The sequence below is a fragment of the Canis lupus genome, chromosome 13 (assembly GCF_003254725.2).
Source record: "Canis lupus dingo isolate Sandy chromosome 13, ASM325472v2, whole genome shotgun sequence".
Classification (NCBI taxonomy): Eukaryota; Metazoa; Chordata; class Mammalia; order Carnivora; family Canidae; genus Canis; species Canis lupus.
The window spans coordinates 59,346,728-59,364,027 of NC_064255.1; the positions used below are offsets into that span (position 1 = coordinate 59,346,728).

The window sequence follows — 17,300 nt, forward strand, 5'->3', positions numbered from 1 at the left end:
TCACAGATTGAGGGCTCTTGTCTCATGTGCCACTTCAGATGCCAAGTATAAGTAGCACATCTTCTGGCTACCCACAACTTCTGTTCAACTTGGGTACAAATTGGAAGATTCTATGACCTCCTCCCCGTTGGATTTGATTATTTGCTAGAATAGCTAACAAAATTCAGGGAAACACTAAATTACACTTATCAATTTATTAAAGGATATGAACAGCCAAATAAAGATACATAACACAAGGTCTAGGAGGTTTTGGAATATAGCAGATTCTATGTCAGTGAATTTGAGGTGTACCACCTGCAAATACATAGATATGTTCTCTAATCTGAAAGTTCTCTGAACACTGTATTTTGGGAATATTTATGAAGGCTTCCTTGCATGGGCATGATCAATATTTATCTCAATTCTAGCCTTTCCCCTCTCTAAAGAAGTGGAGGGTGAGGTTGAAAATTGTAAGCTTCAATTAAGCTGTGGTTTTTCCAGCGTCCCCTCTCCCCCAGTCATCCAGGAGAATTACCTCATTAGAATAAAAGATGCTTTTACTGCTCTTATCACTTAGGATTTTATAAGGGTTTTAGGAGCTCCATGTCGGGGATTAGGGTCACAGACAAAAGATGCTACTAGTGTACTTATCACTAAGGAATTCATAAAGATTTTAGAAGCTCTTTGTTAGGAACTGGGAGCCAAGATCAATATATGTATTTCTTGTTATTTCACAATACAACGCTTCTTACACTTCTGGCCACCAAATCAGGGAAGTTGCTTGACATGATTTCAATTTTCTTAAATTTATTTAGATATTTTTGTGGCCTAACATATGATGTATTTGAAGAATATCTCAGAGCCAGGTGGTCAAATTTTATGCCTTCTGAGCGGCTGCCACAAAAGCCAGCATGCCAGACATGTGTACATTCTCATTCCAGTGAGACAGTGGTGATCTTGAAAATGGCACCCACTGGACACGAGGGAGGATTAAAGTCTGTTGCTAGATGGTGCTGAATTTGAAACGCAATCCTTGGGCAGCAGTTTTAAAGTAAGCAAATGAGCCTCTTTCAGGAAAAAGGTAGATGGGCATTTCTGTCTGCTGCCTCTGTTGAACCATGAGGGGACTAGCCAGTTAATAAGACCTTGCATGCATGATCAAAGACTGAACATGAGAGTGAAAGCAACCAGATGAACGTTTTTATATTTTTTTAAATATTTTTTAAGTTTTAATTAATTATTTATTTATGAGAGAGAGAGAGAGAGAGAGAGAGAGAGGCAGAGACACAGGAGGAGGGAGAAGCAGGCTCCATTCCAGGAGCCCGACGTGGGACTTGAAACCGGGACTCCAGGATCACGCCCTGGGCCAAAGGCAGGCGTCAAACCACTGAGCCACCCAAGGATCCCCGAGATGAATGTTTTTAAGGTCAAGAAGAGAGAAAAGAGAATTTGGTCTTGAAATCAAAGACTTTCATATAGTTCATTTTTATAATAGGATGCAGGTAGTGGTTGTTATATTTTAATTTCACAAACATTTCACTGAAAAATGAGTAAACTGGAAGAAGGCCATCAACTTGCTATGTTCTTTGGTAAGGAGTGATGCTCAGGCTGGGTACACGATAAAAGCCCAGGAGAATTAGTGGTCACCCAAAACAAAATGGATGGAAAAGTCATTTTATACAATTTTAACTATCTGTAGTTTCTCCAGCAAAGGACGGAACGACAAATTTTGCACCAAAATGAAGTGAAAATATTCTGAGTATTTATTTGCACAGTAACAGTGATATTGTGAATAGCCTACTTAATGTTCTTATATTCATGCCTAATGTTGGAAACACAGGTAAGCTCAGTAATTTTTGGAGGGGGAAGACTTTTCGTTTAGAATAAAAAGTTTCTGTAAATTCCCGTAGAGTTTTATTTTAATTTAATTTTAATTTGCCAGTTTTTCTGTTGGCATGACATATTTCTGACTCTTAAACAGGCAATAAATCCCTTGAGAGCAGATGTTGATCTCAGAAGCTAAGTTGTGAGGAGTTGTTTCTTCACAGGGAGGGGAACTTTGCATCATAACTCCTTGCTGGCAGAAACCGGAGGAGCCCGTCTAGGAGGCAGACCAGCTGGAGGCCTCAGATACGACTACTCCTTTTTTATCTTCTTCCCAGTTTTTGCGACCTTCCGACAACAAAACAGACAACATTGTGTGGTGACAAATATAGCAGTTGCCACACAGGCCAGCAGAAACCCAATCACATCCAAGGAGTGGTACTGGAACCAGGTGAGGTCATGGGAGGCTGGCCGCAGGTGCTTGGCTCCTTGGTGGCGCATGACATACTCGATCCAGAAGACTGCCCGGTCCAGGGGCTTTATAGGCTGATCGTGGTGAATTCCTGATAACTTCATAGCATTCTCTTTGTACCTAAGGGAGAAACGTAAAGATGCCGACATTGAAAGGAAGTTAATTTGCCAAACCAAAGAATTCCCATGAGAGGAATAGTCTTCACGGAATACCCATACATTCAGAATCAGCTAGAATATTATTGTGAAGTGGATGTAATAATGTACCTACTACTAAGATGTTGGTATGGGGTGTCACAAGCTACCCAGAAGCACCCCGTCTGCCCTGATCCTTTTAGTCATCATACATTAGTTTTTATTATTTATGTGTTAGAATATGAAGTGAGCACTCATTTCCTTTTGTCTTTTGTGTAAGAGTTGTTGGTTACTTCTCGCACTGTATGGTATTCCATTGTTTGGCAATACCGCAGGTTATTTCATCATTTAACGGTCAATAGCCATTTGTGTTACTAATCGTTTGGCCATTACTACCAATGCTGCCATAAAAATCTTGTATCTTTTGATTTACATGTTTGTACATGTGTTTGTATATATGTAGAAGTGGAATTGCGGAGAAGAGGTGTATTTATGAGTAGGAGTTCTTTATTGGCTGAGTTATGTAGAAGTATATTGCTGAATTTCCAAAATGTAGAGAGGTTTTAGTTGTCTTTCTTTTTGATGATTCTAAGTGAATCCCAGTAGAGCCGAACAGTGTGCTCTTGATGATTTATATTTTTCAAAATTGCTTTTGGTTTATGGCCCACGTAGGGTTAATTCCAGTATCTATTCCATTCTTGAAAAATGGGTATTCTCTGTTGTTATATATATATATATATATATATATATATATATATATATATATGTCAGATGGGTTGCATTTTTAAATTGTGTCCTTCAAAACACTTAGGTATTTCTCCCTTCCATTATCTTGTTATCGTTTTTCCCTTGTTTTGATCTTATTTTTCTATGTTACTGAGAAAGATGTTTAAAAATTCAATATTATGACTGTAAATTTGAATGTTTGTTCTTTGGCCCCCTTCTACTGCATTTTGATGTTTTTTGTAGTAGGCGTCACTAATTGGTAATTTGTACTGTTTTGAAAGATCAATCTATTCGTCATTATGAAATACTTCTCTTTATTTTTGTTGGTGACTCTAGACTAGTGTGTCTGATATTAGCATGGGTCCAACATCTTTCTGCGGTTACTGCTAGAATAGATCATTTCCTACCTTCTTCGTACTTACAATCTTTTTGCACATTTCTATTTGAACATGTCTTATAACTGGCATATAGTTTAAAAAATGTGTTCTGACAATCTTTGTCTTTAAATTATTTAGTCTGTTTAGATTTAATGTCTTGGCATATTTATATTTTCATCTACTGTCTTAGTCTGTTTTCTTTTCTATTTGGCCAACCTGCCTTATATTTCTTTACCTTTCTCTCTTGTTTTAAGGTATTTTTATTATGCAATTACTCTACCATTTTCTCCCCATAATACATTTTTCAGTATTTCTGATATGTGAATGACAATAAGTACATGAAAAGATGTTTAGTAACTTTGGCTGTAAGAGAAATGAAATGAAGACCACAAGGAGAGACCCACTAGGATGGCTGTAATAAAAAAGATGATACCAAGTATTGAAAATGATGTGGAGAACTTGAATCTCCCATACTTAGCTGGTGGAAATGTAAAATAGTGCAACTTATTTGGACATCAATTTGGCAGCTCCTCATAGAGATAATCTGTGGCCTAGAAGTCTACCCAAAATTCTACTCCTAGATGTCTACCCAAAAGAAGTGAATAATTTTGTTCACGTAATAAATGTGTAGCAATATTTATAATACCAAATTTGTGGAAATAACCCAAATGTTCACGAACTGATACATGGATAGATTGTAGCATATCCATACCATAGGATACTTATCATTCAGCAAAACAAAACTACCACACAAATGAAACACAAAAACATGCCAAATGAAAGAAGCCACATGCAAAAGCCCATAAGTGGTATGATCCCACTTGTATGAAACACCCAGAACACAGCAATTTGTAGAGACAGAAGTAAATTGATGTTTACTTGAGGCAAGAGTAATGGGCAAAAACTCCTAAGTCAGTCGTATGTGATTTCTTCTGGGCTAATGAAAATGTCCCAAACTTAGATTATGGTGATGGTTTCATAATTCCATAATACACTACACGTATTTGAGTTTTATACTTTTAGTTTTATGGTACACAAATTACATATTATAAAATATATTAACAATGAGAACCAAAATCAATGTTTGAGCAAAAAGAGATTTATAGCTTTGGAAATTTTGGTACTGAATTGAGTCACTTTACATGACTTCAAGTTCTTCATTCTTTCATTCTATGGTTTCTATCATAGGAACTTTGAAATGTTCTTACAGTTACTCTATAATAGTTTGCATTTGTGTATGTAGAAAAATGTTGCAGTAATTGGTTGCCCATTAAGTCAAAGGGATTTAAATGCAACTGTGAAATAAATGTCTGGTTGAAAATAAAAGTAGATTTAAGATCCGTTCTATCACTTGGCTTCTTTCCAAATTAGCCTCTTAAGAATGGGAGGAAACTCACAGCCACCGTTGACTGAAGAATCTATCGATAAATTCCATCTATTGAAAAAAAAGTAATACTCACGAAGGGTCATTAATGACCGTCCTCAATGCATCGAGCAAGTCTGCACTAGACATTGTGCTCAAGTCCAGTCTGATAGCTGCTCCCTTAGCTTTCATGTGAACAATGTTATCAGCTTGATCGGCAAACAAAGGAATGCCCACCATGGGGATCCCGTGGTAGATCGCCTCATAGATGCCGTTGGTTCCACCATGGGTTATAAAGGCTTTGGTTTTCGGATGACCTAGGATTGGATGAATCTCAGCACATTATTAACTGTAAGTCTTAGAAATCAAATGAGAATTGGGCAACATAAGACATATGTTATTATATAAACATGAAACAGCATTCAAATGTCTTTTGGCTCTCAGCGCAAGAAGCACATAAATGTGCTGGAGAGGTAAATGAAGATTGGTGTGGTGCTTGTAACTTGAAAAATGAATACAAGATTGCTGGACAGACAAATTGAACGATAACATTCTGGTTATCACCAAAAAAAGGGAAAGGGTGCAAAAAAAGGAAAGGCAGGTGGCATGTTAGAACATATTCTCTTAAAGGCACAGTAAAGTCACTGAGTTTCACATGTAGGGTGTCAAGGCAGCAGGAAGTGTGATGCTGGTGGCTCAAATCAGGGGAAGGAAAGATAGCACTGTATCATGAAATGTGTTGTGACTTCATGGAAAAGATTATGGTATTTTTCTAGAGAAAATGTAGGGTCACTGGTAATAAAAGAGAGGCTATTATTTTTCATTGGCACTGAATACCCATGCAGAAGGAGAAAGGATAGGAATAAGGTGGGAAAATTCGGAGACAGAGCGATGTTCTAGGTAGTTAGTAACAAATTATGTGGGAGAAGTAATTACAGCTGAAATACAGATACTTTGATTCTGGCCCTAAGGAATGGGACTGTGTATAACAACATGCCAACTGTTGTAGCTTATCTTTTTCCCTCTAGGTCTGCAAAATAAATTTAAGAAAGTTAAGTTTTAGTTTTGAGTTTTTGAGTAGTAAATGCTCAGTTAGATTGCTTTTTGGTGAACTGTTATCATTTTGTTTAGAGTTCCTTTCAGTTCAATATTTTCCAGATTCTTACCAAGAAGGTCATTCTGGGGAAGCCACTTATACAGCCGAGTATTTGGCCCTAAGGTGTCTGGTTTCTTGCCATCAAATCTCCATAGAACCTTAGAAAGAAAATACCTTATTTCATGAGTTGAACTTTGAAGTTATAGGTTGTGAACATTTTAAAGAAATTAAGAGATGATCGTTAGACTCCTTTCATTGACTGATAAATAACAAGGCAAAAGATATTAAAAATGAGACTACTAAAACCCTAGTATAGTAAGAATACCCCCATCTTGTTACTTATTTTTATATTCAAGCAAATATGAATGTAATCATAATATTTCACTCATGAAGATTAGATGAGATTATCAAGGACAAAACAAGCATTTAAGAAATTTTTAGGCAGTTACTATAATTCTAGTGCAAACGAATAGGAAATTACTAAGATCCACACCTTTGTCTGTTATCATTGCTTTCATCTTCCAATGTAATACCAACCTATTTACATCTTTTTAAGTGATACAGAAGGACGTTCCCTTATATCCACATGTTCATAGCCACTTGTTCCATAAGTTCTTTTATTTGAGTTTTACATGTTTTGATACACAAAAAAGCTAAATGTGCAATCTGCTGCTTGTGAGAAACAAGTAATTATGCTTATTAGTAATTCATTAATATCAATAATTTCTCCTTAGTACGTTTAACTTCTTCCACATTACTAATGATTAGGCACTACTTCCAAGAAAAAGGTAATTTTTTTACATGAATGCAGAATATTATTAGTATTTCTTGGTTTGGCAGTTCTTTACATGTGGGAAGAAAAGCCTGTTGGCACTTCAGAAATAACAGTGTACATGTCAAAAAAACTCCAAAAGTGTAGTGGTGCTAAGTTTTATTGAACTGGTTGTTGACATTTCAGTGATGCACTACAAAGCACTGACAGCATTGATTGATATGAAATCTATGCCCAAGCAATTTCCATTGCCAGTACTAAATAGATTCTGATTTTAGAATTTCCCAGCAATCCTCATAACTGGATTATAGTTTACATTGGGTAGCATATATTTGCTATATGCATGTTAAAGTAACTTGCGATGGTAAGCAAAAATTAGCATAAGGAGAAACTATTACAGTGACCAAAAAGTAGTTCACAAATACCCAAATATGCCAGGTGCATTCTATGTATTGGAAAAGAATTTACTACTGTAGTTTATGTAGAAAGAGGCATATGAAACTTTCCCATGCTAGGCTTTCTTTCCGGTTGACTCCTTAATATGTTTCTTTTTCCTTCCTTAATTGGGAGCAGTTATTATTCTGATAAGTTAGAGTCCTTTGGAACCAGATATTAATAAGCACTTGGTCACCTTGAGGAGTGGACCCATCTTCTCCCTTTTCATTGATCTTACTCTTTCACTCGTAATAGGGCCCATTCCATCAGTCATGTCAATTTTTCTCTTTCTCTAAGTCATCTTGGCTGGAGGAAAGCCTAGACATACTTTGGTGAGCCCTGGGCATTGTTTTTCTGAACAGCACACTGAGGAGGATTACCTCAAAATTTAGGGGAAGGAAGAGAAACCTGGATTATCTGATAAGGGTAAACTGCAGGGTGCTTTTCAGACTTTTATCAGTTCCTCTTTAACATAACTGTTGAAATTTAACTCCTTTCTGAGAACAGCTATGAGGTAGGCAGTGCCCTTGGAAATCTTGAAAGGAATGCACATCTTGTAAGGAAAAGGAAAGAATGACAGACAGAATTTGGTGATTGCTATTCCTGCCCAGGACACATTACAATACCAAGCTTTACTCTGCACGTCCTAAATATATTTCTTTCCAATCTCAATGTTAATGCCAAAGTTATTGTCAAAACAACTTCTGTAGTACTTAGCATCTGCCATTTATATTTTCCTCATGTTTGAGGTAAATTGGAGCTATCATAATGATGTTCATATCATGAAGGAAAGGGTAATCTGGCCCTTTACAGAGTTTAACAGCCTCATTAAGTAGTTGTATACAATTAAGATACTCTATCTAACCTTTTGTGGAATCTGGGCAAGGGCTGATGCGATCACATTGGCTCTTTCCTCTGGCATGTTATTGATCATTGACCCTAGAGAAAACACCACAATACCGTTTTCTCCAGAGCTCTGGACAAACTCTTCCATTTCCTGTGAAGAAAAAATTTGCTCCATCACAAAAGAGAAATAGCATAGCAAACACTATTGAAAGAATTTCTATGAGGTTGCGTGGGAGGCTCAGTCGTTTCAGCATCCGACTCTTGATTTGGGCTCAGGTTATGATTGCAGGATTGTGAGATTGAGCCCTGGGTCTAGCTCTCTGCCCAGAGGGGACTTTCCTGGGTGTTCTCTCTCTCCTTCTGCTCCCTTCCCCCACCCAATGTGCAGTCTCTCTCTCTCTCATAAATAAATAAATAAATAAATAAATAAATAAATAAATCTTTAAAAATTTTTCTTCAATTAAAGATAGATATCAAATATCATCAAGAATTATTAGAGTAATGCCTATATTGATTCTTATTGTGATAAACTACACATAAAAATTATCATTTTAAGTATATCTGAGTATGCAGTTCAATAGTGTGTATATTTTATACTGTTGGTCAACTAATCACCAGAACTTTTTCACCTTGTTAAACTGGATCTCAGTACCCATTATATAACAATTACCAATTCCCTCATAGACCATCTTTATTTATTTATTTATTTATTTATTTATTTATTTATTTATTTTAAAAGATTTTATCTTTTTATTCATGAGAAACAGAGATAGAGAGGCAGAGACACAGGCAGAGGGAGAAGCAGGCTCCATGCAGGGAGTCCGATTTGGGACTCGATCCCGGGTCTCCAGGATCATGTCCTCGGCCAAAGGCAGGTGCTAAATCGCTGAGCCACCCACTGATCTCCCCTCCTTGACCATCTTTATCAACCATCATTATACTTTGTATTTCTGTGAATTTGAGTGATCTGGATACCTTATATCAGGGAATCATACAGTATTTGTCTCTTAATGATCGCCCACTTTCACTTTGCATAATATCCCAAAGCTTTGCCACTTTGGAGTAGGTGTTAGAATTTTCTTCTATTTTAGGCCGAATATTCCGTTGTGTGTAAATACATTTTGTTTATGGATTTATCTGTTGATGGACACTTGTGTTAGACTGAATAGAACTTTTGCTAGTTTTACATCAGGATTTAGACCTTGAGAAAGTTACCATATACACCTAAATATTTTGCAATCAAAATCGATATTAGGTTAACCATTGAATAAGATCTTAATTTCAGGGTAATCAGACCCTTTGCAGAGTTTAACAGACTCATTAGTAGTTATATATGATTAAGGTTATTTATCTAACCTTTTGTGGAATCTGGGCAAGGGTAGATGTAATCACAATGGCTCATTCCTCTAGTAGACATCCAGCATGATGAAGAGACCATCAAGTAACTCAGTAAGGGATGCTTATTTTTCAATTATGTCTTGAAGGTTCAATATCAACCTAAAACTTATTACATCATTGCTTTTTTCATGAAGATTTTCACCTTATATGCTAAGAGTGTACTTTTGCAATATTATACTATGGATTTTTTCAGATATAAGTGGTAGGAGTTATTTGGTCTTTATTAAATATGCAGAATTCATGGTCCTCATTAAATACACATTGTAGCTTTCATGAAGATTATCACCTTATATGCTAAGAGTGTACTTTTGCAATATTATACTATGGATTTTTTCAGATATAAGTGGTAGAAGTTATTTGGTCTTTATTAAATATGCAGAATTCATGGTCCTCATTAAATACACATTGTAGCTTTCATGAAGATTATCACCTTATATGCTAAGAGTGTACTTTTGCAATTTTATACTATGGATTTTTTCAGATATAAGTGGTAGAAGTTATTTGGTCTTTATTAAATATGCAGAATTCATGGTCCTCATTATATACACAGTGTAGCTTTCTCTGTGCTCAGGTTTACTGAGATTTTGTCTGGCCTTGGTGTGTGGCAGAAAACATATGTTCTCATATATTAATTAAACCTGTTAATGCTCTAAGTCGTCAAACCTTGGAATCTCAAATGAGGAATTGTGTAAAGTTGGAATGACAGCAAGGAAACATTAGATTTGCCTGCAGATATTGTTGGGGCACACACCATTGTTGAGGAATGATCTTTTTAAGCTACAAAAATGGCCCAGAGGAAACAAAGCAAAAGAAACAGGAATCAGGTACCGTAGGCAGGGATTTGGCGGGTTTGCAGTGGAGGCCTCCAACAAAGTCAAAATGGGGTAGGCGTGGGCGAGGATATTCAAAATCCCAGTAGGTTCGAATGAGCCATATATCAGCTTTCCTCATTAACTCATATAGTGTAGTGGGTCTTCCTGAAGGGGAAAAACAAACAGATCACATCAATAAGAGAAAGGATGGGTATCCCTGGGTGGCTCAGCAGTATGGCGCCTCCCTTTGGCTCAGGGCGTGATCCTGGAGTCCCGAGATCGATTCCTGCCTCGGGCTCCTGGCATGGATCCTGCTTCTCCCTCTGCCTGTGTCTCTGCCTCTCTCTCTCTTTCTGTGTCTATCATCAATCAATCAATCAATCAATCTTTAGAAAGCTAAAAAAAAATAAGAGAAAGGATAAAAAGTATATGATCATTTCCACATATGCAGAAAAGGCATTTGACAAAGTAGAACAGCCATTGAAGATAAAATCCCTCAGCAACATTGGTTTCGAGGGAACATACCTCAACAAAATAAAGGCTAAAATGGAAAACCCACAGTGAACATCATACTCAATGGGAAACAACTGAGAGCTTCTCCTCTAAGGTCAGGCAGAAGACAAGGATGTCCACCCTTACCACTTTTATTCAACATAGGACTAGAAGTCCTGGCTACAGCAATGAGACAATGAAAAGAAATAAAACCATCCAAACTGGTCAGGAAGAAATAAAACTGTCACTATTTGCAGTTGACATGATACTCTGTATAGAAAACCCTGAGGACTTAAGCAGAAAAGTCCTAGAACTGATAAACTAATTCAGTAAAGTCACAGGATACAAATCAGTGTACAGAAATCTGTTATATTTCTATGTACTAATAAATGCAGCAGAAGAGAGACATTAAGAAAACTATCCTGTTTCCCATTGCACCAAAAATAATAAAACTTAACCAAAGAGGTGAAAGACCTGTACTCTGAAAACTATAAAATACTGATGAAAGAAATTGAGGATAAAAGGCATTCCATGCACAAAACTTGGAAGAATAGTATTGAACTGTTTATAATACCCAAGGCAAACTTTAGATTTAGTGTGATCCCTATCAAAATACCAACAGCATTTTTCACAGAACTGGAGCAAACGATCTTAAGATTTGTTGGAACGACAAAAGATTTCAAATGACCAGAGCTATCTTGAAAAAGAAAAACAACCAAACTGGACGTATCACAATACAAGAGCTCAAGTCATGCTACAAAGTTATAATGATCAAAACAGTATGATCGTGACACAAAAATAGACACATAGATCAATGGAAGAGCATAGAAAACCCAGAAATGAACCCACAATTATATGGGCAATTAATCTTTGACAAAGCAGGAAAGAATATCCAATGGGAAAATGACAGTTTCTTGGTGTCGGGAATATTGGACAGCAACATGGAAAAGAATGAAACTGGACCACATTTTTTTTTAGTCTTCTTTTATTTTTTTTATCCTTTTTTTAAAATTTTTATTTATTTATGATAGTCACAGAGAGAGAGAGAGGCAAAGACATAGGCAGTGGGAGAAGCAGGCTCCATGCACTGGAAGCCCGACGTGGGATTTGATCCCGGGTCTCCAGGATCGTGCCCTGGGCCGAAGGCAGGCACCAAACCACTGCGCTACTCAGGGATCCCTTTTTTATTCTATTTTTATTTTTAGTATTTTATTTTATTTTATTTTATTTTATTTTATTTTATTTTATTTTATTTTATTTTATTTTTTTTATTCATGAGAGACAGAGAGAGAGAGAGGCAGAGACACAGGCAGAGGGAGAAGCGGGCTCCATGCAGGGAGTCCAAGGTGGGAGGGTCTCCAGGATCATGCCCTGGGCTGAAGGAGGTGCTTAACCGCTGAGCCACCCGGGGTGACTTGACCACTTTCTTATAGTATACACAAAAATAAATTCAAGGTGGAATGAAAGACCTAAGCGTGAGACAGGAAAACCATCAAAATCCAGGAGAAGAAAACACGCAGTGACCTCTTTGACCTCAGCAAGAGCAATTTCTTACTAGATATATTGATGGTAGTAAGGAAACAAAAACAAAAATGAACTATTGGCACTTCATCAAGATAAAAATCTTCTGTACAGCCAAGGAAATAATCAGCAAACCTGACAGGCAACCTACAGAATGGGAGAAGGTATTTGCAAATGACATTTTCAGTAAAGAGATGGTATCCAACATCTATAAGGAGCTTATCAAACTCAACAACGACACCCAGGGAACAAATAACACATTTAAAAAATGGGCAGGAGACATGCATAGGCATTTTTTTAAAAGATTTTAGTAACTTATTCATAAGAGACACAGAGAGAGCGAGCGAGGCAGAAACACAGGCAGAGGGAGAAGCAGGCTCCATGCAGGGAGCCTGAGGTGGGACTCGATCCTGGGTCTCCAGGATCACACCCTGGCTGAAGGCAGCGCTAAACTGCTGAGCCACCCGGGCTGCCCATATGTCAAATTTAATGAACCAACCAAACAAGCAAAATACAAAAAGAGAGAGAGAAACCAAGAAATAGATTTTAACTGTAGGGAAAAAAACTGATGGTTATCAGAGGGGAGGGGAATGTGGGGGATGGGTAACATAGGTGATGGGGATTAAGAAGTGAACTCATGATGAGCACTGAGTGATGTATGGAAGTGTTGAATCACTATATTGTACACCTGAAAGCAATATAACACTCTGTTAACTATCCTGGAATGAAAATTAAAACGTGGTAGAAAACTAAGAGTAAATAAAGAAGCAAAAAAACTCATAACAAGCAACTTCTACTACAAGCAAGTAGAAGAAATGAGAATAATGGAATGTGAATTTACTATGGAATCTTCTGAAAGGAGTTTTGACTAGTTAGAAAAAAGGGTTAAAAGTATTTGTAGTTTGCTAACAGACACATATATGATACAAACATGTATTGATGCAAATATATACATTTGCATATATATATTGATCATATGCAAATATGAGAGACAAAGTGTTAAGACTCATTTCTCACATCACAGTAGTACGTTCAAAACCAAACAATTTGTTAATCTAAGCCACTATGAAAATAAACCATGCATTTATTTATTCTTGAATTCTGCAAAAGCAACAGATGCAAATGTATACTATTGAGCCCCCCCATCAATTAACCAATGGAAACACCTTTCCCGCGTGTACTCAGTGTAATTTCTACAATTTAGCAAGTTATTCCCTTGATCCTAGATTTTCCAAGAAAACTGTGAGTTTTGGGAGGTATGGCTTGTACCGACCATTGTAATTAGTTAATATTTGGAGCTTAACAATATTTATGTAATAAATAATATTTGCAAGTCACAGCTGGAATATTTTCCACAAGTATGGAAATAGAACGTGCACTCTTAATGGTGGCACATTACGTCTTTAGGGCAGTAACATAGTTTTTTTTTTTTTAATGTGAACTATTAACGTGTATGTGCACCCCTCAATAAGATTTAGACTCTAAATCACTCTAAATCTAATCACCATTTAGACCCGGTGGCGCAGCGGTTTAGCGCCACCTTCTGTCCAGGGTGTGATCCTGGAGACCCGGATCCAGTCCCACATCAGGCTCCCTGCATGGAGCCTGCTTCTCCCTCTGCCTGTGTCTCTGCCTCTCTCTCTCTGTCTGTGTGTCTCTCATAAATAAATAAATAAATAAATAAATAAATAAATAAATAAATAAATAAATATCTTTAAAAAAATTTTAAAAACCCAGGATTTATAAGCCCTGGTGAAAGAATATGTAATCATTAGAAACTTCATACTATAGATTCCTGAGTCTAACGTAGCCATTGTATCTCATAGCCTTCTAATTGGCTGTGGTGAAGGAATTATGAAGGAGGTATTCACAGTCATAAAACATTATTAAACCTAAGCCACTGTCAAATTAAACATGCATTTGTTTATTCTGAAATGCTGCGAAAGTGACAGATGCAAATGTAAACAATTTTTTGAGGTCCCCTGTCAATTAACCAATGGAAACACTTTTCCCTAGAATACTCAGTCTAATTTCTACAACTCAGCAAGTTATTCCCTTGATCCTAAAATTTCTTTCAGGTAATATGTAAACACTTTAGTTCTTTTTTAAAAAAAGATTTTATTTATTCATGAGAGACAGAGAGCGAGGCAGAGACACAGGCTTAGCGTGAAGCAGGCTCCATGCAGGGAGCCTGATGTGGGACTCTGTCCCGGGACCCTGGGATCACACCCTGAGCCAAAGGCAGACACTTAACCGCTGAGCCACCAGGCATCCCAACACTTTAATTCTTAACTAAGGAAACTGAGCAAACAAGTGGGAATAATATCCTCAACACTATAGACAGTTGTACTAGAAATATATGACTCCTCAGTTGACATGTCTGCTTTCATCAAGATAGTGAAATTTCTAATGCCATTTTTTTAAGATGGAAAAAGTAGAATAAAATGGATATATAGAAAATAAGTATAGTAGAGAAGAATTTAAAGCAGCGAAACTACTCTAATAGTGGTAGATGCATATCATTATAAATTTTTAAAACTCATAAAATGTACCAAGCTGAGAGTAAACTCTTATGTAAACTATGAACTTTGGATGATAATAATGTGTCAGTGTAGGTTCATGAGTTGCAACAAATGTACCACTTTGATGGGGGATGTTGATAATGGAGAAACTTATGCCTGTGGGGGGGTGAGGGTTATATAGGAAATCGTGATTCAAAATGCTGTGACTTAAAATTCTTCTAAAAAAGTAAAGCATAGCATAAGTAATATTTTCAGTGTGTATTTCATAAACAAGGAAGGATAAAATACTTTACTGAGAAAAAATTAAAAAGCAAACCACAGAAACCCCTTTTTAAAGCTATTACAAACAAACACATGGAATGGATATGTCATTGGTTCAAGAATTCCTCAGTGCTCTAATGTCAGTTATTGACTCCCTAGAGTGTGATGTACCCATAATGGACAGTGGGATTCTAACTGGCCCTGTCATATAAGTCTTTGCATGTGTTTGTGAGATTGAGAGATCATTTTATACTTTCGTGTCATCATTTTACTTCTAAAAGACAAATTTCCTCCCTCTTAGTACTTCTACAAACTCTCCTCCCCAGCACTAGGAGAGTTAGGACTTCATGTTACTAATGAAAAGCATGACTTACCTAGTACTTCGCTGTAAAACTGATCCCAACTCTTCTCATTTATTGTTTGGAACCAAAAGTCAAAATAAAGTACATATATCATATTTTTTACTCTCTCCATGAATGTCATTTGATCAGTTAATTCTGATAGAATAACAGGTACGTAGGATGGAGGGAGAGGAAGTCCTCCACTGTGTTTCTCAAATGCGTAGCCTGGAGAGAAACGGAGACTGTACACTAAAGGTATTTTAAGGAGCTCAGCCAGCAGCTCACCGCAGGGTCCGACAGCGTCTGCAAGAATGACATCGAACTTTGATTCTTGTAGTTTTGTCATGAGTTTCTTGTTCAAAACTACATCTTTACAGAGCTTCTGAGCACATTCATAAAATTCCCAAAAAATTTCTTGCATTACTGAAAAATATGTCCAAAATGAATCTTTTGGCATATCATATATCCAAATGTTGAGCAGTTTTATGAACAAAGCCTCAAAATCACCTCTAGATAAATGTGCAGAATAAATCTCAAATTTAATAGCAGATAATTTGTTCGGATCAACAAGAATGGAAGCTGACGATGTCAGAACAGTCACTTCATGACCCCTCTGGACAAGTTCATCCAGGATTGTCTTTACATTGATCCAGTGGCTGTATTCCGTGGGCCACACCAGCACCTTTCCGCAACTCCCAGAGCTAAAGTAACAGCTCAGCTGTAGCCCCAGAAGCACTGAAATCCATTTCATAGACATCCTGGTGGGATGCGCTGCTTCTTCTGAAATCCCTGCCTTCTTCTGCCATTGCTTGCACTTATATCCGAGGAGCATCAATCAGGAAGTTAAACTATAACTCCTACCTTTCAAAGTAAATACATTATATGAACTGTCCGAGCATTTGGATGGCAAGTGGAAAAAGCCAAAGTAGACGACTTTGTTTGTATGCAAATGTGTGTAATGTCTGTTTGATGATTTTAGTCCTATCATCTAGCTAAGAGTCAATGTGCAAGTCATGTGTCTTACGTAATATATTTTGGAAGAGTGTCGAGGACGCTGCTGCGAGGTGACTGCAGTCCTCTTGACACAAGAATGAAAGTTATTATACAGGAAAATTATCTTTCTGGTTATGATGACCCGAGAGATGTTTTTGTTTTGTTCATAAAAATTTGGTTGACATGTACTTCCATACCGTACAAGTGCCAGATTTAAAGTGTACAGTTCAGGGGTTCATAGTATATTCACAGAATTGTGCAACCGCTCCGGTGATCAATTTTAGAGCACTTTCATCACCCCAAATGGAAACCTTCACTCTGTAATGGAACTCTTCATTTTCTGCATTTCCCAGCCTTAGTCAGCATTTTGTCTGCTTTTTTTGTCATATATATTCCTGTTTTGAGCATTTCGTATAAATGAAGTGTCTTTTGTGACTGGTTATTTTAATTAGCATACTATTTTATTTAAAAAATTTTTTTGACTTTATTGAGAGATCCTTGATATAACATTGTGCAGTGGTCAGGTGTACAACATGATGACTTGATTCGCTTTATATATTGTGACGAGATTACACCATTCTCATCCATCACCTCACACACTTATCTTTTTTTCTGGTGAGAACTTTATAAAAATCATTTTTATTACTTTTTTATTGAAGTACAGTTGACACACAATGTTACATTAGTTTCAGGTTACAACATAGTGATTCCACAAGTCTATCCGCTAGGGTGTGCTCACAGGCGTAAATTCCATTTGTCACTACACAATGTCACCACAATTACTGACTATGTTCCCTGCGTTTTAGGTTTTATTCTCCTGACATTTATTGCATTTATTTCATACCTGGAAGCCCGTATCTCCCACTCCCTTTCACTCATTTGGCCTTCCCTCTCCCCCTTTTTTCTAGAAGCTATCATTTCTCTATATTTGTCTTT

The 17,300-nt window shown here is 36.9% G+C and overlaps 1 protein-coding gene across 2 annotated transcripts; it reads right to left on the reverse strand.

Moving 5' to 3' along the window:
* Positions 1–1,724: 1,724 nt before the first annotated feature.
* On the reverse strand, positions 1,725–16,309 carry LOC125752150 (UDP-glucuronosyltransferase 2B31-like). 2 transcript variants are annotated; one of them, XM_049093018.1, is made up of 6 exons: positions 15,405–16,208; positions 10,251–10,399; positions 8,044–8,175; positions 6,042–6,129; positions 4,973–5,192; positions 1,725–2,395 (listed from the first exon to the last, which is right to left on the reverse strand). In XM_049093018.1, exons 1-6 carry the CDS (start codon positions 16,201–16,203, stop codon positions 2,116–2,118), a joined length of 1,668 nt encoding a protein of 555 aa, XP_048948975.1. In that variant the 5' UTR covers positions 16,204–16,208; the 3' UTR covers positions 1,725–2,115. The 2 variants fall into 2 exon arrangements, with proteins under 2 accessions (XP_048948975.1, XP_048948976.1); XM_049093019.1 differs by lacking the exons at positions 1,725–2,395; positions 4,973–5,192 and adding an exon at positions 4,516–4,947 and having other exon boundaries at positions 15,405–16,309.
* Between the last annotated feature and the right edge of the window lie 991 nt (positions 16,310–17,300).

Coding starts and splice junctions, on each gene's coding strand:
- LOC125752150 (XM_049093018.1), bottom strand. CDS start 16,203: ATGCTCCTCGGATATAAGTGCAAGCAATGGCAGAAGAAGGCAGGGATT. Junction 6,130..8,043: donor TTGCCCAGATTCCACAAAAG/GTTAGATAGAGT, acceptor TTTCTTTCTAAG/GTTCTATGGAGATTTGATGG. Junction 5,193..6,041: donor TCCCCAGAATGACCTTCTTG/GTAAGAATCTGG, acceptor ATCCAATCCTAG/GTCATCCGAAAACCAAAGCC.